The sequence below is a fragment of the Spea bombifrons genome, chromosome 4 (assembly GCF_027358695.1).
Source record: "Spea bombifrons isolate aSpeBom1 chromosome 4, aSpeBom1.2.pri, whole genome shotgun sequence".
Taxonomy (NCBI): Eukaryota; Metazoa; Chordata; class Amphibia; order Anura; family Pelobatidae; genus Spea; species Spea bombifrons.
Window position 1 is genome coordinate 16,648,042 of NC_071090.1, and position 26,900 is coordinate 16,674,941.

The 26,900-nt window shown below is 41.8% G+C and overlaps 1 protein-coding gene across 3 annotated transcripts in view; it reads right to left on the bottom strand.

The window, feature by feature from the left end:
- P4HA2 (prolyl 4-hydroxylase subunit alpha 2) overlaps window positions 1-26,900 on the bottom strand; it is a 142,371-nt gene that overhangs the window by 47,597 nt on the left and 67,874 nt on the right. For all 3 annotated transcript variants that reach the window (XM_053465324.1, XM_053465325.1, XM_053465322.1), the window contains exons 9-10: window positions 4,944-5,014; window positions 3,543-3,642 (exon numbers count right to left, since the gene is read on the bottom strand). In XM_053465324.1, coding sequence (XP_053321299.1) covers window positions 3,543-3,642; window positions 4,944-5,014 — 171 coding nt within the window. The remainder of the gene's footprint in view (window positions 1-3,542; window positions 3,643-4,943; window positions 5,015-26,900) is intronic.

Consider the following 26,900-nt stretch of genomic DNA (forward strand, 5'->3'; position numbering starts at 1 on the left):
TTTTGCAAGAAAATGGAGAAACAAAACTGTTAACTATTGGACAGAGAACCTCCAGAGAAACAGCAATACAAGAAGCGTGACATCAAGATAGCGTGCTACATATTACTTTCATGGTTGTTGGTGCTGGGTTTTTTGATAGCTGTGTTGTTTGAACTGTACCAGAAGCCAATCGGAATTAAAGGTCAGACATAGGATTTACCACAGAAGACATTGTTATCACATAAGATAAGAGAAGTTCAGGTGGATCGACTCCTAACATCAGACATTGATACGTCAAGAGACATTGTTGGACAAATTAGATTCATTATAATTTAATATATACAGATGTTGTATTTGATGGGGAAAATCTGGAACAATTAGATGTTTCAGCTTGTCTTCATTTTGTTTCTAAAATAATATGTCTTCCAGGGCAAGAAAAGGTTGTCCATCATTCTTGTTTTCACAATCATTCATCATGTGAGGCAAGGATTGAAAGTGTTACATCTATGCATGAATTAATGACTCAAGTAAAGATAGGAAAAGTTTGTTTTCAAGTAATGAAGGAAGAGTCATTGGTCAGAGCATTCTTGTCAAATTGTACGCATAGTGAAACTCTTCACAGAGGATTATATTGCATAGAAGGTGATTTTAAAAAGTTGGAGATAGATGAAAAAAAAATTAATGTCTCCACTATAGGCACAGAGCGTTTGACAACATTACCTCTGCAATTTAATCTTACACATATAGACCATTTTCCTTGGAAAACATGGACTGAGAAAATAAAGAAAGATAAGGCATTATTGGCCATATTAAAGCAACAATTGAAAGATGCAGAAATTGTTTTCCAACATAAACAAGGTGAATAAGAACAAATTCACCATCAATGGAATGATATGTCTGGAGTTAGTTGGTGGTCAAATTTTAAAAAAATCAGTAAATATGTGGTCACAATCTTCTGTAAAATCCGCATCTGGGAATATATTGTCAAATCCAATTGTTATTATAGGTATACTTGTGTTATTATGTATTGTTTATCAAAGTTTTTTTATGTGTAGAATAAGTAAGATGTATAAACAAGTTAAGTATGAAGTAGATAAGGGAGATGGAATATTAAGGGAAATGATAAAAAGAACACAATCTTCTCATTCCATAATAAACATAGAGAAAAGGGTGTCTCATGCTAATGATTATCATATGGTCCCAGGAAAAGTGTGATGTGATAGTAGTATAAATGTGATACAAATGTGATACGAATGGTGAGTAAATGTGAATATTTGAAAATATGATTAAGATATTATCCTATCATCAGGGGGAATTGTAAAAGATTCTAACACATTTAACATATCTTCTAACCCCAATAATATAAAAGGACCATATGTAATTATTGGTATAGGTAATAGTCAAAGATATGTAACCATTGGTCATAAATAAATGATCATTGAGATATATTAATAGGTTTCAATGATAGGGAAAAGAGTTTCCTTGACCTTAAATATGAAATGAAGGATTTGCTGAACAGACATTCTATAGATAGGATAGTAACTTGTTAATGCATGGTATAGTTGTAACTGTAAAAGGGCATTACATTATGCTTACAGTGACCACCTAAAATAGGGTTTAGACGTGTAAGGACCTTAGTAAACATGTTTGAACACCCAATCAGGTGAAGACCAATAGACTGAAATCATTATCCAAACCACATATAAGCTAGTGTGAGCTGGGATCATGTAACCACACAGTCTTAAGGTTTGAAATACCACATAAGGCTAAATTATTTTTAGAATTGTAGTCCTTTTTATTAAAAGGTCTGTAAACAAACATAAATAAAACAAACAAAAAGAAAAGCCTTGCTCTCTGAGCACTTACTGACATACAGCAACTAACTATCGTTGGACGGCTTACCCGCTACCAACAAAAAAACATTTAGCACAGACCTTTTTCGTTTAGGAACCGTTCAGCAGATTTGTTAGGAGAAAATGCAGTCTCACTCACTGCTTGTATGGTTCTCACCTGAATAACTCACAGGGCTCCTTTTTGTAGCAGCCCACTGCTGCTCATTGGTAACAGGTGAGTAACAATCTGAGAGAACCAGAACTCCTGGACTGGCTTCATCACCTGCTGCAAGTAAACTGTGGAGTGGAGCACTGGCCCTCCCTTCTCTCCAAATGCTCCACCCCAGGGACCCAAACATAACTACAACATTACCATTATTTTGTTGGTAACAAAACATTCTCCCTGGGGTTATCGAATACATTGCACTGCAGTATTTTGTGGGAAATGTACATGTTATCCACCACCATGCCCTGTTCCCTGTCACACAAGGCATTTGTAAGACATGAGAGAGGCATGGGAGGAGAGGTTGAGGGGAGATGTACTTGCCATCCACGGACTCTTCACGTCCCGAACACTCCCTCCCTCCCTCCTCAGGAATGCATAGGGCAGATGCCATCAACTAAATTCCTCTCCAAGGTTTTGTAAGATTTATCTTGTATTATTTTTGTTATCTACTTTCTTCTTCTATTTTTGTTCGTATTAAATGTTTTACCTTTGTTTGCATCTAAGTGACTCTGCCTATTTTTGACACACATACATATATATGTGTTTTCCAATTATTTGAAGTTTGTGTCAGCCCAATATTTTTATTACATACAGCAACGTGGGAACTGTAGCGAGACAGGGGAGCTGTAGCAAGACAAGGGAAACTAGAGATAAGCAGTTCCGCAGCCTGAATGGGGCCTGACACTGGTTTACCCGTCTTGAGTTCAAGGACGCTTACTTGGCAGTTCCTATTCACCCAGATCATTGCAAGTATCTTCAGCTAGGTTTTTTAGTAAATTTCCCCAAATCCGATTTGGCTCAGACACAAAGGATAAGGTTCCTGGGGTTCGAAATAGATTCCCTGTTGTGTCTTCCGGCTCAGAAGATTTCGGGCATCAAGAAGACCATTCGTGCATTACTCAGATTAGATTCCTGTCCTTAGATCAACCGGTTAGGAGGGACTTAACATTATCAAATTTGTTTTGATTGCAACATCTCTCTTCGTGCAGAATATGTACCAGGGGTGGAAAATCAGTTGACAGACTGGTTTTCCTGGTTTTGGAGGGCTGTCAGTGATTTTTCTCCGTATCCATCACCTTCGGGGACCCTTAACTTTGGACCTCTTTGCATCTCGGACCAATAGTCAGACAAAAGATTTTTTCAGTTGGCTTCCAGATCCGGAGGGAGTGGCAACAGATGCTTTCCGAGGAGGGGAGCATATACCCCCCCCAGTTGTTTTCAGGGTCCATCAAAGGACCAAGACACTATCCTTGTCTGTTTCTTGTCACGCAAGATGTTTCCTGTTCTGGTTCTTCAGCTCAGAAAGAGGAGGAGAGAATGGATGCTGAGTCTTTTATAGCTGATGTTTTCGGTTGATTGGTTATCTCTTGTTACTATTTTTATCTTTGCTGCTAGGGTGAGGAGTAAAGAAAGTGAAGCAAATATTTGCCTTCTGTCTTTATTAAAATTCCAATTATTCAGTCCCCTAGGCTAGAATAACTGTCAATTTTACAACATTAGTTTACCTGGAGCAATTCAGCAGTGTCTGTTGTTAGCCCAGTAATAGCCTGCATACGCTGGTTCACACGAGCAATAATTGGGTCTTCATATTCATCCAACCAGGCACTAAAGAGAACAAAACACATCCTCACAGTGAGAGAATACTTCCTCAATGCAATTGAGAAAACTGCCATAGTAGTATTCACTAAGTAGATTGCATGCAAAACAGGTTTAAGTTAAAATAAGGATCAACTGCATACATGTACATATCTCACAAAAATATTTTATCTTTTCGTGTGACAACACTGAAGAAATGACACTCTGCTACAATGTAAAGTAGTGAGTGTACAGCCTGTATAACACACAGCCATTAATGTCTAAAACGTGGCAACACAGGTTAGTACACCCCTAAGTGAAAATGTGCAAATTGGGCCCAAAGTGTCAATATTTTGTGTGGCCACCATTGTTTTTCAGCACTGCCTTAATCCTCTTAGGCATGGAGTTCACCAGAGCTTCACAGGTTGCCACTGGAGTCCTCTTCCACTCCTCCATGATGACATCACGGAGCTGGTGGATGTTAGAGACCTTCCAGTAATCCATGTTTACTGTGAAACCGCTGTATGGTCTTGCCCACTGTGCTGCAGCTCAGTTTCAGGGTCTTGGCAATCTTCTTATAGCCTAGGCCATCTTTATGTAGAGCAACAATTCTTTTTTTCAGATCCTCAGAGAGTTCTTTGCCATGAGGTGCCATGTTGAACTTCCAGCGACCAGTATGAGAGAGTGTGAGAGCGATAACACCAAATTTGACACACCTGCTCCCCATTCACACCTGAGACCTTGTAATACTAACACGTCACATGGCACCGGGGAGGGGAAATGGCTAATTGGGCCCAATTTGGACATTTCCACTTAGGGGTATACTCACTTTTATTGCCATGGTTTAGACATTAATGGCTGTGTGTTGAGTTATTTTGAGGGGACAGCAAGTTTACACTGTTATACAGGCTGTACACTCACCACTTCACATTGTAGCAGAGTGTAATTTCTTCAGTGTTGTCACTTGAAAAGATAGAAGAAAATATTTTTGTGAGATGCTATATGTTGCTAGGAAAAAACACAAGGATGTCTGCTATTTCCCTTTTCAGCTGCATGCTGTTTATAATCACTTTAAATATTGTGTTATTAAGGTTTCAGGGAGAGGACATGAAATAAACATATTCACGGATTTATCTCAAAGTGGGTTTTATGCACAATAAGGTTTTATGATGCAAAGAATATTTATCACAATATAGTTTATAGTTATAAAACCAGAATCACTTTTAAACACAATGTTTTACTTGGTTTATATGCTTTTGCTTAATGTATTATTTTTAATAAGATGTGACACAATTTTGTAAAATGTATTATCTTTGTAATAGGAATCATACCTTTTAGATACTCTGTAGTTGGCAACTGTCAAGACTCCAGTTTTAGGGTCTCGTACTGTGGCTCTTGCCAGCTGTATAGGGTGAAAAAAACCAGTTTTATTAAATTAGCAACATAGCATTTCTTTTTCTTAATCTTTTTTTAATATAAAAGGCCAATAATATACTTACATAGAAAAGAAGTACATACGTTTTAGCGTATGTAGCCAGTGTTTAACTGGTTTAAAGAAATTACTGTTGACTGTTGCTCCCAGTTAACTAACTCTTAGAAATACTGGCCTCATTTTAAGGTAATGCATGTATCAGCCGTTTAAATTGTTAATACCGAAGAACTGAGTGTATTAAGGGAACCTTCACTTATCACTAATTTCAGATATCATCTAAATTATGCCTGCAGCATAATACAAAAATATAACATAGCTATGGAAATCAATGAAGCTTATTCTTCATGTAGTTCCAAAAGTAAACCACTTATGTTTTACATATAAATGCATAGTTACATAATAATTACATAATAAGTACCGTATTTGCTCGATTATAAGACGAGGTTTTTTTCAGAGCAAATGCTCTGAAAAATACCCCTCGTCTTATAATCGGGGTCGTCTTCTAATCAGACCTCAAATAGAGGTCTGATTAGGAGACTAAGATCCAGATCCCCCGCACCGCTGCAGGGGACCTGGATCCTCCTGTCGTCGCCCCCCCCCACTTACCGGTGCTTCCGGAGGTGAAGTTGGCAGCGGGGGTTTGTATGCGTCCGTCGCAAATACCTTCCCCGACTGTCAGAGATCAGAGTTCCTGATCTCTGACAGCCGGGGAAGGTATTTGCGACGGACGCATACAAACCCCCGCTGCCAACTCCACCTCCTTCCGGCTGCCGCGGAATGAGACGTCAACCCGCTGCCCCGGCAATACAGCAGGAAATTGGAAGCACCGGTAAGTAAGTGTGTGTGTGTGTGTGTGTGTGTGTGCCTTACACCCCTATATGCCACTCTGGCACTTAGGGGGTTAAAAGGCATATTATGGGGCAGAGTGGCATATAGGGAGGTATAAGGCATTTCAGGAGGCAGAGTGGCGTTAAGGGGGCATTTAATAGTGCACTCTGCCTCCTGAAATGCCTTATACCTCCCTATATGCCACTCTGCCCCATAATATGCCTTTTAACCCCCTAAATGCCAGAGTGGCATATAGGGGTATAAGGCATTTCTGGAGGCAGAGTGCTCTATATAATGCCTTTTAACTCCCTTAATGCCACTCTGCCTCCTGGAATGCCTTATACCTCCCTATATGCCACTCTGCCCCATAATATGCATTTAACCCCCTAAATGCCAGAATGGGATATAGGGGTATAAGGCATTTCTGGAGGCAGAGTGGCACATAGGGGGTCAAAAGGCATACCATGGGGCACAGTGGCATATAGAGGGTTAAAAGGCATATCATGGGCCACAGCGCCATATTGGTGTGGCAAGCCTGGGGGCAGATGTGCGTAACTGGGGGACAGGTTGGAAAATACAAGAAATAAAAACAAAAAAAAAATATTTTTCTCAATCATAGCTTTTATTAAAAAAAATAGTTTACATAAATTAACATTTACTGGTAAAACTTTTTTCCTTTAGGGTCGTCTTATATTCAGGCTTTTTCTTTTTTTCCTAAGTTAATATTCAGATTTTGGGGGGTCGTCTTATAATCAGGGTCGTCTTATAATCGAGCAAATACGGTAAGGTTGAAAAAAGACACAAGTTAATCAAGTTATTATCCAGAATAATGCAGAAACTAACTAACTTTCAATGCCAACTTACCTCTGTTGTCCAGCAGGAGTTAATACAGGAAATTACTCGAAACAACTACTTAGTTAAACAAAAATTCTCACGCAGAATCATTGGGTTTCTGTACAGTATAGAATTTCGGATTCACACAAACTTTATTTTTAAAGAAAATTCCCAATTTCGTGCGTTGGTTCCATTATCTGATAACGAGGTGGGCCCTCAATGAAACAAATGGCAAAAGCACAGAAAATGTGTGAATTTGTTTGCCACGTTTTGCCACCATTAGAAGCAGAGCCGGACTGGTCTACCAGGATACCAGGAAATTTCCCAGCTGGTCCGCCTCACCTAGTGCCACTGACCTCCACTGAGGCGAGGAGTGCACTGTGTGGAGGTAGCATGCAGACTATGTCAGACACCTTAGGGCACACAATAAGATATTTATATTACAAATATGTATTACAGTCACTGTAGGTGTAAAAGGAGTTAAAGTGATCTGACCTAACTAAACAACATTTGGCCAGTTGAATTCACATGGCAGAGAAAGGACAGGTGGCGACTTTTATTTAAGTGCAAATGTAGCTCCCTGAAGCCCACACCACATAAATCATGTATTGCATTGTCTGTGAAAGCAGTAGGGTCTGTTCGTAAATAATGTGTGATAAGATCTGTAAAAAGAAACCTGAAGCTTTTGTTTATTGTGAGGCTTTAGATCTTACATTGTATACAAGATGTCATTGTCCCTATAAGAATTGTCTCCCCCAATACTTTGTTACAATCTTTACATTCTTGTTGCAGTTACTTACATCTCTATTACGTTGTTGTTACCATACATCTTCATTACCAATGTAACCCTGTGTGTGTTAGCCTTCATAGGCTTCATCACAGCATTAAACCCTCTATTTTCTTATCAAAGAAGCATTTTCTTGTGATTAGTCGGGCTACCTGGATTTAAGCTATTTACCCCTAGACAAAGGTGTGTCGGCACCTGGAATTCCCTTTTCCAAAATATATCCCATTTCCATTGGGTTGAGTAGCAGGCATCGAGATGGCTCCTACTACCATATGACCAGGACCGGTTGGGGACATCACAGCTCTCCCTCTCACTTCAGACCTCGGATTCTGTGCTGCCTAGCACTATTGACCGGCAATTGATGCAGAGGGGCGGGATATGACGTTATATTCTGGCACTCAGGATCAATTGCTGTGCACGCTGCCAGGGAGCGCAAACATAGTAGGGCTGCAACAACTAATCGATAAAATCGATAATAATCGATAATGAAAATCGTTGCCAACGAATTTCATTATCGATTAGTTGAATCGATTTTTATCGATTATAAAATGAGGGTTTTTTCAGAGCAAACGCTCAGAAAAATACCCCTCATTATATAATCCGTTTCAGTGACTCACAGCAGCAGCTCCTACTTACCAGTCCCTCCCTGTAATCACTGTGACAACTGGCCCCGCCCCTTCCTTCTCCAGAACCACATGGCTGTGATACTCATCTAACTGTAAGTATGAAATTAATATTTGGGCTGCTGAAAGGTTGGGTTAATTTAGGGGCAGTTATGGTTAATGGGGTGTTTAGGGTTAATTTAGGGGCAGCTATGGTTAATGGGGTGTTTAGGGTTAATTTAGGGGCAGCTATGGTTAATGGGGTGTTTAGGGTTAATTTAAGGGCAGTTATGGTTAATAAGGTGTTTAGGGTTAATTTAGGGGCAGCTATGGTTAACGGGGTGTTTAGAGTTAATTTAGGAGCAGCTGTGGTTAATGGGGTGTTTGGGGTTAATTTGAGGCAGTTGTGGTTAATGGTGTGTTTAGGGTTAATTTAGGGGCTGTTGTGGTTGATGGGGTGTTTAGGGTTAATTTAGGGGCTGTTGTGGTTAATGGGGTCTTTAGGGTTAATTTAGGGGTTGCTGTGGTTGATGGGGTCTTTAGGGTTAATTAAGGGGATGCTGTGGTTAATGAGGTGTTTAGGGTTAATTTAGGGGCAGTTATGGTTAATGGGGTGTTTAGGGTTAATTTAGGGGCTGTTGTGGTTAATGGGGTCTTTAGGGTTAATTTAGGGGATGCTGTGGTTGATGGGGTCTTTAGGGTTAATTTAGGGGATGCCGTGGTTAATGGGGTGTTTAGGGTTAATTTAGGGTAGTTGTGTTTGATGGGGTATTTAGAGTTAATTTAGGGGTAGTTATGGTTAATGGGGTGTTTAGGGTTAATTTAATGATGAGGACTGAGGGTTAATTTAATTAATTTAGTAAAGTTAACTTAAGGTGCAGTTAGAGATAAAGGGGGGCAATCTAAGGGGAATCTAAATCCTGGGGGCAGTGAAGATTAACACTGTATTTATTTATAAAAGTATGGTGTCAGAGTCACAGACCCGTTCGCAGCACGCTATGAGGGCACTATGACATATCTGGGGGTATAAGGCATATCTGGGGAGGACGGAGAGACATATCTGGGGAGGACGGAGAGACATATCTGGGGGTATAAGGCATAAACGGTATATAAGGCATATGTGGGGAGGGCAGTGTGGCATGTCTGGGGAGGATGGAGTGGTGTATCAGGGGGTATAAGGCATATCAGGCACAGTGGCATATGTGGGGGTAGAGTGGAGTCGCGTATATGGGAGGCAGCGTGGCATGTCTGGGAGGCAGCGTGGCATGTCTGGGCTCAAATGTGCCCAGTTTTTTTTATTCTGCTGTTTGTATTTAACATCATTTGTTTATTAAATTATTTTAAATAAATGAAAAATGTACATTCATTTTTTTTATCCGATTAATCAATTAATCAAAAAAATAATCGGCCAACTAATCGATTATGAAAATAATCGTTAGTTGCAGCCCTAAAACATAGACATCTGAAGTGACAGACCACGAGCTCGCACTACAGTATGGAAGAAGGAGAGAGTGAGAGGAAGAGGATAAAGGTAAGATATGGGGGGGGGATGTAGTTGAAAAAGGGGTATGGGATACTGGATAGTGAGAAACGTGGTAGATAATGAGGAGAAGGGGGAGCTGAAAGGGCAAGTGTTAGTCAGTATGGTTATGTGTATGCACAAGCCTCAATGTGTATGTATGTATGTATGTATGTGTGTGTATGGACATATGTGTAAGGACAATGTATGTGTGTGTATGGACAGGCATGTGTAGGGGCAATGTATATGTATATATGTGGAGGCATGTGTATACAGGCAGAGTATGTGTGTGTATATGGGCAGTGTACATGTGTGTATATGGCCAGGCATGTGTAAGGGCAGTGCATATGCATGCCCCCCCCAGGTGCCCCCCACATCATGCTGTGCCCCCCCCAGGTGCCCCCCCCATTGAAACGCCTTTTTTTCGCAGCAGTGATAGACGAGGAGAGTGAGAGGCGCCGGAACAAGTTTTCAGCAACCGTTCGGCACCTCTCACTCTCCTCCGCAAGGCTTCTGTCTTGTCGTGGTGCCGGCATTTCATGCTGAGCGCCGGTATATGACGATATATATATATATATATATATATATATATATATATATATACACACATATATATATACACATATATATATATACATACATACATATATAGTAGTAGAAGTATTATTAAATACTCATCTACAGACACCAGACAAGCCAGAAGGCTTGTTTTTCCCTCAGAAATCTCATGGTGCTGCCACAACCACAAGGGATTCTGGTTAGGCGCATGCAAATAAGGTTAACAATTATCACCTTTCCCTCTATATCCACTTTATACATTCAAGGGCTGTGTGAATGTGCTCTTGTAGGGGGGCTGAGGATCGCCTCAGACCCAGGAGGGAGTGGTTCTGTTTCGGATACTAAGCTGAATCCAGTCCCAGGCCTAAAACTGGATGAAGGCCAAAATGTCACAGTAAATGTGAGTAAGAAGTTTAAGGAAAGTTCTATCAGGAAATCATTGTCTGTTCTGGATATGAAGCTGGGTGATGCCTCTCAGAATCATCAGGCGTTGTGTGTAATGTTTAAAGATATGAGCAAGCAAAAGCAAGTTTTGGTAACAAAAGAGGAGAAAGTAACAGAGCAATGTAAGAAAGCTGAATTATTGCAACAGATTGATCAGATCAATGCTGAGCTTCTGTCTCTGCAGAAAGGAATAAGTGAAAAGGCTGCAGAGATTGAAAAGCTAAAAGGTTAGGTTCAAGGAGAGGAAACTAAGCTTTACCAAATGCAAAAGACAAACCCATTAAAGATTAAGAGTTTGCCAATACAGTCAGTGAAAGTTAAAGGTGTTGAGAAAATAATAAAGAAATTATCAGAGAAAATGTGTCCTGTACTTTGTCCGGTGATATGGATGAGGTTGAAATATCTGCACAGATTCCAGAATCACAAGAACTAACTGAACGTGAGAGGCCCCGTGAGGTTGTCTCATCAGGTGAAAACAGTTCAGTAATCTCAGCTCAGTCTGCAGACTCCAACACCAGCATTTTAACTCCTGAGTGTCCAAGTGAAATCCGAATACACAGTTTAAGATCAAGGAACATAAAGTGTGTTGTGGAAAGGCTAATGGAGAAGAATACAAAGGATTTACACCCAGAGCCACAACCTATGCAAGAGGGAAGAGGTGAAGGGCAAGAAGTATGCAGCTCTGGTCTGTTAGTTGGCTCTGAACAAAGTTTGGCACCTGAAACAAGTGCTGAGTGCAACCTCAAGGAATTATCTGTTTTGACAGATGGACATACAACAGAGAATACACCATTTGCAGCACAAAAGCTGGGTGGAAGGAGTAATCTACAAACTGACGCTAATAAAGCAAACTCAGAAGAGCTACAACACGGACTAGATTCAAGTGAATCAGCCAGCACTCAGTGAATCAGCCAGCACTCAGAAAAGTGCAGATATAACTCTTTCTAGAGTTAGTGGTAAATCATTTTCAAGTGTTGCACGGCCAAGAGGAGATACTCCAAGACGCAAGAATGCTGTGCGACTTCTATTCACTGGACAAGAAACGGATATTCCAGACAGAAAAGTAATTGGTCGTGGACTCTTAATAGACTTTATGGGCTTCTCTGCGGAGGATATATTTGCCCTTATTTACTTTCCTGGGGGCGTGGCTTGCCTAGCTGGAAGATGGCTGCTTGATCCCTTAGCTCCGCAGCCTGCTCACTACAATCCGCACCCATCCGGCGATATGGACCAACCCAAACGTTCTTCCCAGCGCCAGGAACCACCTGAGCCGCGACCGAGCTCGTCGGGGCTCTCGCTCTGCACTTATTTCCAGACTCCTGCGGTCTTAGACACACAGCCCCCGTCACCCAACATGGCGTCCTCACCGGCCAGTACCACGTTGTCTGAGGAGCCTTCGCGTTCGCCGCCACCCGCCGGAGCGTCCCCATCGGCTGAGGCATTGCAGGAGTTGTTCCGGTCCCTACCTACTAAGGCCGATTTCAGCAACCTGATCGCGGAGGTCAAGCGCACCTTACATGAAGAGGTTGCGGCCCTCCGCGCGGATATGGCTGGCGTGGAGCGGCGAACTACTCACCTCGAGGATTCGCATACTCGTACCGCGCAACAGGTGTTGGAACTGCAGCGAACGACCTCTCATCTGACCGGCCTGGCGACAGAACTGCGGCGATCGGTAGAGGACCTCGAAAACAGAGGTAGGCGCAACAACGTGCGGGTGCGGGGCCTGCGTGAAACTGACGGTCCTGAAGACCTCCGGGCGCTGCTGCAACGGCTCTTTAACACGGTGTTGGGCCGCGACCTGGACTCTCCCATACGCCTGGATAGAGCGCATCGAGCTTTGCGGCCCCGCGGTAGGCCCACAGATCCACCCAGAGACGTAATTTGTTGTTTTCAGGACTTTACTGTGAAAGAAGAAGTCATGAATACGGCGCGTAATTTGCTCACTTACATTCGAAGGCCAACAATTGGCGCTGTTCCAGGATCTCTCCGCGATCACTTTGCGCAACCGACGACTGCTGCGGCCGCTTACGTCTTTGCTCCGGGACCGGGGCATTCGATACCGCTGGGGGTTCCCCTTCCAGCTCTCTATTCTACATGAAGGCTCCACTTTCCACGTGAAGACGCACCGTGATGTAGCGGAGGTGACCCTCGCATTAGGAATACCTACTCCACACGTTGACGACTGGGCCCTTGCGGGGTTTTCCTCAGTTCCTGCTTCCCGTGATGTTCCGGCGCGGAGGCGATCCAGGCCGAGACGGGGAGGAGACGTGGATGATGGGAGACGTTATCCCACGGCGCCTGAGGAGTAACCTGTGACGTACCTGTTCATACTCGTCTCTATGCAATTCCCTTGGGGGTGTGAGGGTTTTTTTTTTTATTTTTATTTTTTCCTTTTTTTTTTGTGTTCGCTCCTGCTCTCACCAGACCTTGAAATGTGAGCCTCTGACTCTTGCACTGCCGGACTTGATTGTCTGATGCTGCGCTGCTTTGCCGCAATTCCGATTGCTGTTCTACTCCCCTGTTATTGTTCGGCACGTCACTGACCAAATGTACTGCCTTGGTACGCCAGGGATCATTAGGTGCTCTGCGCCGTTGTTGCAGGTTTACCTCTGGGGCTTTACGGTCCCACTCTCTAGTCAGGGTTTTTTTTTTGTTTTTTTTTTTTATTATTTTATCTATATATGTACGCCTTGCACTACATAAATGCTTTACACTTGACCTTCCGCTGGGGGGCTACTGTATGTACCTGATTATATTTGATAACCAGATGTTTTCTTCATTTGCTCTGTTGTTCCTATAACTAATATGATTTGTACACGTTTGCGGGATGGTTGCTAAGTTGGAGGGTTTTGTGGACCACCCGAGCATGCTGTTCGGCATCGCTCCCTGATCACGTTTTCTTTTTTTTTTTTATTATTTTATCTATATATGTACGCCTTGCACTACACTTGACCTTCCGCTGGGTGGCTACTGTATGTACCTGATTATATTTGATAACCAGATGTTTTCTTCATTTGCTCTGTTGTTCCTATAACTAATATGATTTGTACACATTTGCGGGTTGGTTGCTCAGTTGGAGGGTTTTGTGGACCACCCGAGCATGCTGTACGGCATCGCTCCCTGACCACGTTTTTTTTTTATTATTTTATCTATATATGTATGCCTCGCACTACATAAATGCATTACTCTTGACCTTCCGCTGGGTGGCTACTGTATGTACCTGATTATATTTGATAACCAGATGTTTTCTTCATTTGCTCTGTTGTTCCTATAACTAATATGATTTGTACACATTTGCGGGTTGGTTGCTAAGTTGGAGGGTTTTGTGGGCTACCCGAGCATGCTGTACGGCATCGCTCCCTGATCACGTTTTTTTTTTTTTTTTTTTCTTTATCCTCTACCTCCGAGGGGGCCTGACTCCGTCCGCACCTGGTCCCCATTTTGGGGTCCCTGCTAGTCTTGCTCCTTACGTTTCGACACCTGTTATCTGTACTACTCCCACATGCGCTTCGCCTCTGGGGAGTTTGGTCCGAATGTTCGATGATATGTTTTGGGCTTTTTTTTTTTTTTTTTTTTTAGTTCTGTTCCGGATGGTTCTGGTTCCTTTCACCGTCTATGTGAACTATGGCTGCGAAGTACTGCGGAGTTTTTACTTCACGTTTTTCAGTTTTCTGCCTTGCTGCCACTTGCAGTAGCGCTTCCATTTACCCCTTGCAGATCGGTATCCCGTACTTTGAGAGATTGGCTGCAACGCCTTTGCTCTCACCGATTCCTGCTGTTGCGCACTACTAGCGCTTGCTTACGTTTTTGTGTTCAGTGTTCCCCCTCTCGTGTTGTGCTCTCCTCCTTCTCCTATTGTGCTCCCTTCCTGCCTCCCCTCTTTTACCTTACCCTCCCCCCCCTTTTTTTTTTTTCTTTTCTTCTTCTCTTTCTCTCTTTCTTTCTCTTCTCCCCTCCTCCTCTCTTTTACCCCTGCTTCCCCCCTTGACTTTTCTCTCCTTTCCTTCTCTGACTCCTCGCTATGCCCTCCCCTGCCTCCGCCTTTCGCCAGTCAAACCTTGAGGTTTTGAGTCTCAACGTGAGAGGCCTTAACTCTCCTGAGAAGAGGTCTCGGGTGTTCCGGAGCTTTCGTAACCCCGCCCCTTCTGTGGTTCTCCTACAAGAGACCCATCTTCGCGGGGCGGATGCTCCTTCCCTCCGTCACCCGGCCTACCCGCAGGTATTCTGCAGTAACTATTCTGGCTCTAAGTCACGTGGGACGGCGGTCCTTTTTTCCCGCCGGACCCCCTTCCTCCTGTCTGCTTCCCAGATTGACCCTGATGGTAGATACACATTTGTCAAGGGCACGATCCTGGACCAAGTATTCACGTTTGCTTCCGTGTACCTGCCCAACCAGAGACAATGCTCAATGGAATACTATCACTTGGGCCTTGCTGAGCAATGCTCTATTGCGGTGTCTACAATTTCGGATCACTGCCCGGTGACTCTGCGTCTCCGGGCTTGCCTTTATCGGCCCACTGTCACCTCTTGGCGTCTGAATGATTCCCTACTTTCTGAAGCTGCCTTTGTTCAGGAGGTGTCCGACCAATTAGCGTTGTATTTCCGGGATCATGTTGACTCGGAGGTGGCTTTGCCCACGGTGTGGGAAGCTCACAAATGCACCGTTAGGGGCCTATTTATTGGTAAGGCTTCAGCCCGCAAGAAACTTCGAACCCGTGAGATTGCGGACCTCACTCAGAGGATAGCCGTCCTGGAGACGCTTCACAAGCGCTCTTGTGATGAACACACCTACCTGGAATTGAACGACCTGCGACGTCGTTTAACATCGCTGCTTAACCAGGATATTCAGCGGACGTTCCTCCGTACCCGTTCCCTTTTTTATGAGCACGGTAATAAGAGCGGGCGGCTACTGGCCCAGGCCATGCGTGCCAAACAGCAGTCGTTGTTCATTAGTAGGATTAAAACACCCGAGGGTCTTACGTCCTGCTTACCCTCTGACATCGCCGACTCCTTCTGTCGATACTATCGTTCACTGTACAACCTTCCCGTCGATACGGAGGGTGCAAGTCGGATGCCTCTCATACGCGCTTACTTGGTGGAACACGTGCGCCGTAAATTAACGGCGGACCAGTCCGCGGCATTGGAGGAGGAGATTGGGGAGGAGGAGGTGTGGGCGGCGGTGAAGTCGATGGCGGCCGGGAAGGCTCCGGGTCCGGATGGCCTCCCCCTCCGCTACTACCGCACGTTTTGGGGGCAGTTGGGGGTTCCTTTCACGAAGCTCCTTAACGCGTTGCGGCTGGGGGAGCTCCTGCACCCCCACTCTCTGATGGCCACAATCACTGTCTTGCCGAAGGAGGGTAAAGATCCGCTGCTCTGCCAAAGTTATAGGCCCATTTCCCTCTTGAACTCCGACTTGAAAATCTTCGCAAAAGTGCTGGCCACTAGGCTGCAGGGGGTGCTGGGCTCTCTGATCCATCCTGACCAGTCGGGCTTCATGACGGGGAGGGAGGGACGAGATGGGACCTATCGAGCTCTTAACACGATTCACCTGGCTCGCTCGACCGGACAGAAAATTCTCCTCTTGTCTACTGACGCGGAGAAGGCGTTCGATAGGGTCGCTTGGGACTTTATGTTCCAGTCGCTTGGGACTTTATGTTTGGGTGTCTTTCCCTCCCCTCTGCCATGCTGCTCTCACTTCTTGCTATTGCACTTCTTCCCTCCCGGTGTTTACTGTTCCTTCTCCCCTTGCCGTTCCTTCCCCCCGTCTCCCTTCCCCTCCCCCTTCCTCCCTCATTCTTGTTCGTGTCGGTCTGTTCCTGTTCTCGTTTTCATGTGGGTCTCTCACGGAGGCACGCGGCACCTTGCCAACGCGGTCTGACTGACCTTGCCCTCACTCCGCATTGCTTCTCAACCGAGCGCTACTCAGACTTGTGTAAAAATGCTGTGATAGAATATTGCCGCTGCTCTTAAGATCTCGACTTTTTGTCTGCCCCATTACCCCACCCTCATTATTATGTCTTTCCCCCTATTGTCTTGATGTATTATGTTTATCCATGTTTTCAAAAATTTTCAATAAAACTTTAATTCACAAAAAAAAAAAACTTTCCTGGTTCAAGGCAATTTGATATTAGCTTTAAGTTGGTGCAGAACCTCGATATGTTTTGGGAGATTTTTCATCGGACAAAAAATGATATTATCTGGAAGAACATAAAACTTGTTCAGCTTACAAGACAGGCTACAGTCTCTGTCACGCTCCTGTTTCAAACAGAGATGGTGGCATTAGCAGACATCATGTACTGGATAAACAGGCATTGTACTGTTATGAATGCACCCCAAAAAATATTGGATGAAAATGGTCTGTGGAACGGAGGATGGAAGATGCTAGTCAAGTTATGGCAGACAGGAGGCGTTACTCACCATCTCCCGCACAGCTTTTTCATTGGTTCTGACAGAGGCATATGTTATTACCCTGGACAACCTAGAGTCTGCTATAAATGTGGGTCAATAAGGCATCTGGTCTATAGCTGTGACAAGATTAAATGTTCACAATGTAACTGTTTGGGTCATACCAGGTCAGAATGTAAGCAAGACGTTATCTGTAATTTATGTTCTGTTCAAGGTCATACCTTCAAAGAGTGTCCAGAAGCCTCCCACAACAAAATAGAGGAGGCTGAGTTGGATCTGGAAGGTATACTTAATGAAGCAATGGATGAGCCAATAACTGACAAGGGACAAAATCCAACTGACCATCAGAAAGATCTCGCTACTGAACCAGAAAATGTCACAATAAAAGAAAATAGAGGGGAAATGCATGATCCCACAGTAACTCAAGGTTTTCAGTCACTTATGGGGAAAAACGAAGATTTTCAGTTGGTGCAAGGAAAGGGAAAGAGAAAGTCAAGATATTTAGGATTACATAAGCAGAAAAGCAATATTCAAGGACTTCCTTTCAAGATAACTGCTGGTCGTTATGCTGGCCTAGAGGAATCCTCAGGAGATACTACTGAACTTAAAAGAAAGGAAGGACCATTTTGGAAAGAAGGATCCATAGAAGAATTAATGAGGTCCTGTGATGAAGAAGAGACTGTATCTGTCTCATTTAAGAGATGGGGTTCCCAAGGGGACAATGTTGGGGGTAAAAGAAAAATGATGAATTTATATAGATCATACGTCTCTACGGATATGTTCTTTTAATACTAATAGTTTAAGAACTAGTGAGAGGAGAAATTTAGTATATAGATTTTTGCAGGATGAACCTTTTGATGTGTGTTTTTTACAGGAAACCAGACTGAGGAATAACGATGATGTCTTGCGTGCTAAAAGAGAATGGACACATGGGCCGTCTTATTGGTCTTTTGGACTCGATAACTATGATGGTATTGGTGTTTTGTTCAAGAAATGCGATTTTGCAATGGACCGTATCATTGAGGTTATTGAGGGTAGATGTTTATTGTTGGATATGACACTGAATAAAGTGAATTACCGTATAATTAATGTTTATGCTCCTCAAACGTTAGTAGGTAGGAAGGAATTGTTTACAAATATTAAGCCATATTGTTTCACCTCTAAAGTATTAGTGATGGGTGGTGATTTTAATTGCGTAGTGAATAACGAGGATCGCAATAGTAATTATAAGAACCTAAAATATGATGAAAATTTCTTAAAAAAACTGATTGGTCAAGCGGGTCTTGTTGACACCTTTAAGTATAATTACCCAACGGAGCGTGGATTTACCTATCATAAAGGGAAATGGGCAAGTCGTATAGATAGGATATATGTAAAAAGTCAGTCTTTATCTTTTGACTTTCAGCTCCTCCCAGTAGAGTTTTCAGATCATGTTATGATTGTCCTGACTTTAAAAGTAAAGGATGGGATATTGTACGGCAAAGGTATTTGGAAACTAAATGTAAGAACACTAGATAATGAGCAAGTTAAACAAGAATTTATACAGTATTATGCTTATAGGAAATCCACACAGTGTTTATACGACACCATGTCAAGCTGGTGGGAGCAAATTAAAACTGATATTAAAGGGTTTTTTAAGTCCAAAGCCCGAAAGGAAGGAAATGCTCAATACATGCAGTACCTCGCCCTAAGGCTTAAATTAAATAGATTATACTCCAGGGTTAATAATGGGGAGAGTATCAATTTAGACCATATTGCTGGAATTAAAGATAAAATGAGGAAACTTCAATATGATCGTATGAACTCGTTGAAGGCAGAGAATAAATTTGATAGTTGGGGGTTTTCTGTTCCTGATCCATTTGAAGCTTGTAAAGAACGAATTGGTAAGAAAACCATATCAAGATTGGTAGACGAAGATGGACATATCCAAACAGAGGGAAGGAAAATTCGGGATATTGCTACATCGTATTTTGGAAAACTGTTTGCAAAACAAGATATAGATAGGAGTGAAATACAAATGTATTTACAAGATGTGGATACTCCGGTATTAGATATAAATGAGGCTGTGGATGATTAGACCTGTAACGGAAGATGAAATTAAAATGAGTATCAATTCCTTGGCCACAAAAAAAAAGTCCAGGTTCGGATGGACTAAGTGTTGAATTTTATCGGGCTTTTTCTGATATTTTGATACCTGATCTAGTAATGTTGTATAATGAGGTGTTAACTTTGGGACAGTTAACTCCATCTCAGTACACCTCTATTTTAGTTCTTTTGTCTAAACGCGGTGATTTGGCTGAGTTAAAGAATTGGCGTCCGCTGTCTTTATTAAACACTGATTATAAAATTATGTCGTCAAGGCTCAGTGTGGTAGCAGAAGCATTGATAAGTCCATGTCAGTCATGTGCAGTTAAAAATCGGAGCATACAAGATACACTATTACTGGTGAGAGAGGTGATAGAACACGCAAAACAGCAGAGAGAAGGTGTGTACTTGGTTGGGCTGGATCAAACCAAAGCCTTTGACCGGGTACATCATGGATTTTTATTTGAGACCTTGTTAAATTATGGTATTCCTGAGACTTTTATTAAATGGTTGGAAATCTTATATAAAGAAGCAGAAAGTTTTCCTTTGATTAATGGTAATTTAGGTCAATCTTTTCAGATAAAATCTGGTGTACGTCAGGGTTGTCCAATGAGCCCTTTACTTTATGTTTTCAGCATTGACCCTTTGTTAAGGAAAATTCAAGGGCATCAGGATATTGTAGGGATGGAAGTGAAGTTAGGAGGTGCCTCAGAGCATGTCAAACTCTGTGCTTATGCAGATGATATTACTGTTTTTTTAAAATCTGATGCTGATAATAGGGTATTACAGCGAGAATTAGACATTTACTCTAAAGTTTACAATTCTATGGTTAATGAGGATAAAAGTGAGGCTCTTTGGATTGGGAATCAAACAGAAGCGTTTCCGATCTGTTTTAAAAGGAAGGAAGAAACTATTAAAGTCTTAGGGATCACATTTGGATGTGTAGAGGATATAGGCCAAAGAAATTGGGAAGGGAGGTTAGAAATTTGTTCTGCTAAAATACAAAAATGGAAGAACTGGAAATGGTCCTTTGAAAGGAAAATTCAAGCCATTAAACGGTTTCTCTTTCCGATATTTATCTATACCAGTTTTGTTTTCCCGCTACCTGAAAATGTGGTGGTTAGAATAACAGGTTTGTTTTTTCAGTTTATATGGGGAAATCGGTTAAACATTATTAAGAGAAACGTTACATATCTTCCCAAGAAAGACGGGGGTTTGGGTATGGTGTGCCCTGAATTATTTTTCAATTTATTATTTCTAAGTAAGAATTTATGTTTTTTTTAATCTGGTAGAACAAATTTATGGGGGGTTCTGTATACGAAACAGTGGATTTTGTAGGTGTTTGGGTAAGTGGTGAAAAGATTAAGAGGATGTCTGGTAGATATAAACCACGCGCTGTCTATGCTCAGCAATGTATTCGTTTATTGCTGAAATGGCAAATTTCTTTTAATGATTTTATTCAATTTGACAGGAAAATATTGTATAAAAGTATCCTAACCAAGTATTACAGTGCACAGCTTGTTTTGAAAGATTGCCCTACTATCTTAGTTAAAAATGCCATACAACATGTCACGAGCACAAGAGTTCCGGTCAAGATGAGAGACACGATTTGGCTTTGTTTTTATGGTGAATTGTATGTTAGATCCAATTTAAAATTTATGAATTTGGTGGATTGAAATTGCCCAAGGGATGAATGCACAGATATCTTAGAAACCATGTCCCATTTCTTGTGTGAGTGTCTATTCACTAAAAAAATATGGGACGTGATGGCAACATATTTAAAGATGTCTCATCTTAAAAATCAGTCATATGTACAATTGGTATATGGTGAATTTAAAATCCCGGGAAATATTAATAAAAGTACGTTGTATGTAATTAATGCCATTGTTATATATTATTTGTGGAATGCTAGGTGTTTAAAGTCAGCAAAACACATTTTGTTATCAGTTGAGTCTGTAACTACTTTAATTATTGATGCTTTAAAAGATGTGTATGTTAAGGAGAGAAGTACACGGTATTGGGAAGGGATTGATCTGTCATTTTTGTTTTGATGTTTTGGGTATAATTTTTTTTTTTGCGTGTTGTAATTATTGTTTCTTTTTTGTGATTGTATTTTTTGGTTGCATGAATATTAAATAAAAAAAATTCCACTTTATACATGGATCCTTTGAAAGTAATTGCCCGCTGTACAAGACAGCCTTTAGACAAAACTTGGGTAAGAGGTGCAATAGCCAGATCACCACTCATGGACAGCTGTTTTGTGTAGATATATATATATATATATATATATAGTGTATATGTAGCATTTTATAATTGGCCCCCCTACTTTGGTCCCTGCCCCCCCTAAATATGAAAGCTGGAGATGCCACTGCACTGTAGGCGTGTGTATGGGCAGTGTATTTGTTTTTATATGGGCAGGCATGCATAAGGGCAATGTATATGTGTATATGGGCAGGCGTGCGTAACGGCTGCGTATACGTGTGTATATGGGCAGGTGTGTGTTTATGGGCAGGTGTGTGTTTATGGGCAGTGAGTGTGTGTATGGGCAGTTCATATGTTTGTATATGAGCAAGGTATATGTCTGTTTATGGGTAGGTGTGTGTAAATGAGCAGTGGTTATGTGTGTGTATGGGCAGTGTATATGTGTTTTTATGGGCAAGTATGTGTAAGGGCAAGGTATATGACTGTTTATGGACAGGCGTACATAAGGGGGAGTCATGTGTAAGGGCAGTATATGTGCATATGTGTATATGGGCAGGGGTACATAAGGGCAGTGTATATGTATTAACACCGGCAGTCTGTATTGCAGCCACAGCCGTAAAATAGATCTGTATCTGGTAAATGGAATGACACATTGGGTGGGGTATGCTGGAGGGAGGTATGAAGGGGAAACAATAATATGTATAGAGATGGATGGGGGTGATTTGGTGCAATATGGGGTGATAATGATAGGGAATGGAAATCATGGTGGAGAGTAACATTATGATGATGGTGGTAGATATGAATATGGTGGTTGGGTGGTATGATAATGAATTATGAGGTGTGATAATGACCAGGGGCAGCTCTACACTTACAGATACATACAGTCTAATACCTTACACATACATGCAGACAAACACACAACCATTCCAACTCGAAACACTTGCACCCTATACACTTAAACATGCATTCATTTTTTTTTACATTTTTTTACATTTTCAATCTAGTTAGGATGTTATTATAAAAAATGTTATAATAATTTCTGTGAATCTGTAAGTCTCTCATTGGATCCATACCTGCAATGCAGGGCTTGCATATAATATTCATACCTCATTTGATATATCCACTATATGGACAAAAGGTATTGGGACAAGGGACTAGCACTCTAAGTACATAAAACATTAATTATGTAGTTGGTCCCTCCTTTGCAGCTATAACGGCTTGCACTCATCTGACACCGATTTCCACAAGATTTTGGAGTGTTTCTGTGGGAATATTTATCCAGTTGAGCATTTGTTTGGTCAGGCACTGGTGTTAGATGAGAAGGTCTGGCTCGCAATCTCCGTTCCAGTTCACCCTCATGGTGTTTGATGGGGTTGAGATTAGGGCTCTGTGCTGTCCAGTCAAGTTCTTCCATGCCAAACTCATTACAGCATGTCGTTATGGACCTTGCTTTGTGCACTGGGGCACAGTCATGCTGAAATAGTCAACCCCAAACTGTTCCCACAAAGGTGGAAGCAGAGCATTGTCCAAAATGTCTTGGTATGCTAAAGCATTTAGATTATCCATTACTGACCTGTGTCCCAATACCTTTGTCCATATAGTGGTGCACAAAGCAAGGTCCATAAAGACATGGTTGGATGAGTTTGGTGTGGAAGAACTTTACTGCACCACAAAAGCCCTGACCTTAACCCCTTTAAACACCTTTGGAATGAACTGAAACTGTGATTGTGAGGCAGTCCTTCCCGTCCAAGATCAGTGCCTGATCTCACAAATGCTCTACTGGATGAATGGGGAAAAATTTCCACAAAAACACTCCAATATCTTGTGGAAAGACTTTCCAGAAAAGTGGAAGCTGTTATAGCTGCAAAGGGGGTACCAACTTCATATTAATGTCTATATATTTAGAATGCAGTCTCATCAAAGTCCTGATGGTGTAATTGTCAATTCTCCCAATACGTTTGTCCATAAAGTGTATCTCCAATGTGAGATTAGCATGTGTTACACAGTTAATCTGTATGTTTCCATGTGGTTCTTATTTCAGCTATACCTACAATAATAGGATTGCACATGTTATTCGGTTGATCTCTTTTCAAGTCCTTCTCACTTGATCTAAACACACAAACACAGGGTTTGGATGAGATATTCGGTTGATCTCTATGAACAACACATGGATGCATCCTAGACTGTAAGCTCGTTTGAGCAGGGCCCTCCTCACCTGTTGTCTCTGTTAGTCAATTTGTTATGTTACATACTACTTGTTATGTCCTGTCTACCCATTGTACAGCTCTACAGAATTAGAAGGCGCTATATAAAACAATAAATAATAATGATAATAATAAATCCTGGTGCTATGTGTTCTCCAGGTAAGGGACACATACACGCACCCTACCATCAACATGGTGTAAAGGAAAACATGATTCATCAAACCAGGCCACCTTCGTCCAGGCTCCGTTGGCCAGTTCTTATGCTCACGTGCCCATTGTAGGCATTTTTGGCAAAGGCCAGGGGTCAGCATGGGCACCCTGACTGGTCTCTGGCTACACAGTCCCATACGAAACAAACTGCGATGAGCTGTGTGTTCTGACACCTTTCTATCAGAATCAGCATTACCTTTTTCAGCAAGAAGAGCTACTGGGTCGTTTGGATTTGACCACACAGACCAGCCTTCGTTCCTCACATGTACCATGAGCCTTGGCCACATATGAACCTGTTGCCAGTTCACTGCTTTTCCTTCCTTGCACTACTTTTGATAGGTATTGACCATTGCAGACTGGAAACCCCCTTCAAGAGCTGCAGTTTTGGAGATGCTCTGAGCCAGTTGTCAATTTGACCCTTGTCAAAGTCGCTTGTTTGTCAGATCGTTGCGCTTGTCCATTTTTGCTGCTTCTAATGCATCCACTTTGAGGACAAAATGTTCACTTGCTGCCTAATACCGTATTTGCCCGATTATAAGACAAGGTTTTTTCCAGAGCAAATGCTCTGAAAAATACCCCTCGTCTTATAATCGGGGTCGTCTTATAATCAGACCTCAAATAGGTCTGACTATGAGACTAAGATCCAGATCCCCCGCAGCGATGCAGGGGACCTGGATCTTCCTCCTGTGTTATGCCCCCCCACCCAAACTTACCGGTGCTTCTGAGTCCCCGGTGCTTAGTCCGGGCAGCATTTAGAGCTCTACGCGAATAAGCACCGGGGACTCAGATGCAGGGGACCTGGATCCTCCTGTGTTATTCCCCCTCCCCAACTTAGTCCGGGCAGCGTGTAGAGCTCTACGCGATTCACGTAGACATCTTCCGCTTAAGTGCGTAGAGCTCTACACGCTGCCCAGACTAAGCACCGGGGACTCAGAAGCACCGGTAAAAATGGAGGAGGGAGGGGGAGGGAGTGTTAAATGGGGGGCATAAGGCATTTCTGGAGGCAGAGTGCTCTGTGAAATGCCTTTTAACCCCCTTAATGCCACTCTGCCTCCAGAAATGACAGGCAGGGATAATGGAAATATGGTGGGATGAGACGCATGACTGGACAGTTAGTTTAAATGGTTACACATTATTTAGGAAGGATAGAAAAAACAGGAAAGGTGGTAGGGTATGTTTGAATGTCAACAATTAGCTCAAGTCAAATATTAAGCAAGTAGAATGTGACAAGGAAAATGTGGAAGCTTTATGGGTAGATATCAGCTTGGGATATGTTATGAACCACCTAATGTTAATACTAATGAGGAAGAACAGCTGTTTGAGCAAATTGGAAAAGCTGCACATCTGGGTAACATGTTAATTATTGAAGATTTTAATTACCTGGACATAAATTGAGACAGAGGGACTAGTAGTTCTCCATGGGGATTCAGGTTTCTGAACCTGTTAAATGACACCTTCATGTCACAACTGGTACAAGTACCAACTAGAAAAGACTCTTGTCTGGATCTTGTTATGACAAACAATGTTGATCTATTGTCAAACAGGGAGGACTTGGGTAATAATCACAATATGGTGCCTTTCGAAATAAACTCAAAAAATAAATTGCACATGGGAAATACTAAAGCATATTTTAAAGGGCAGATTTACAACATATTGACTGGCATAAACTCTTTAGTGAAGAGAGTGAGGGAAAATTGGAATATCCTTAAACAAATATTAGAAAGGTATACTTCTCAGTATATATAATTGGGTAATAAATATAAAAGAAACAGACTGAAGCTAATGTGGCTTAGTGGGGAAGTAAACTAAGAAATTAAAAATAAGAAAAGGGCTTTTAACCCCTTCGTGACAAAGGCTGCTTTTACTTTTTGTACCCTTCGTGACAATGGCCGTTTTAACATTTCTGCGCTGCTCGTGTTTAGCTGTAATTTTCTTCTTTCCCGTTTACTGAACCCACACACATTAGATATTGTTTTTTTTCAGGACAAGAAGGGCTTTCTTTAGATGACATTGTTTTGATTGTATCATATTATTTACTATTAAAAAAAGTATAAAATATGGTGAAACATTTAGAAAAAAATGACTGTTTCTAACTTTTAGTTGAAAAATCTTTTACTCATCTATAAAAGGTAATAAAAAAACCTGCTAAATAGATTCTACTATTTGTCCTGAGTTTAGAAATACTCAATGTTTTTATGTTTTTTTGCTTTTTTCTACACATTATGGGGCAATAAGTAGGGGTAGCGTTTTGCTATTTCAAAGCCATTTTTTCCAAATCTGGTAATTCTTCCCCCCATGTGCCATTTCGGGTATCTTTGAACCCGGCCAATGCAATTTACCCCATCAAGTCATATATTTTTGAAAACTAGACAGCCCGGGGTATTCCAAATGCTAGTATTTTAACCCTTTCCAAGCACTTATTCTACCATCAGCCTTTGTCAAATGTTATGGTAGTATTTTTTTTTTGCATTTGTTTTTTCACACACATTTTACTTTAGGTATGAATAAACAGGTTCTGGTATATGTCACTATCATAAAACACCCCAATATGTGTTCAGCAACATCTCCTGAGTACAGCGATACCTCACATGAATGATTTTGCCTGGCTGTTTGGGGGCAAAAGGGCCACATTTGACCTCCCCCGGGTTAGCCCCCCATATTAAATTTTTTTACAAAAGATCATGGCATTTGTTAGATCTTTGTTAGATCAGGTTTGATCAACTGTTTTTTTCGTTAGATCTACTCTAAAATAGGCAATATTAACAATCTTTTTCAGGGGGGGCTAACCCGTAGCCAGCCCCCCCTCAACAAAAATTTCAACAAAATGTTACTGATTATGATAGCTCTACGTTAGATCAGGTTTGATCAGACAAAATTTTTGTTAGATCTAGTCTAATTACTGAGATATTGCATATTTAATGAGGGGGGGCTGAAATTTGGATTTTTTTTTATGGATCTTGGTAGATATTCGTTAGATCAGGTTAGATCAACTGTTTTTTTCGTTAGATCTACCACGCAGGAGGCGGTATTCACAATCCTATTTTGTGTGCGGGGGATGGGTACACATACGGTCTGGCCCCCCTCAACTGAAATTTGGATTTTTTTTTATGGATCTTGGTAGATATTCGTTAGATCAGGTTAGATCAACTGTTTTTTTCGTTAGATCTACCACGCAGGA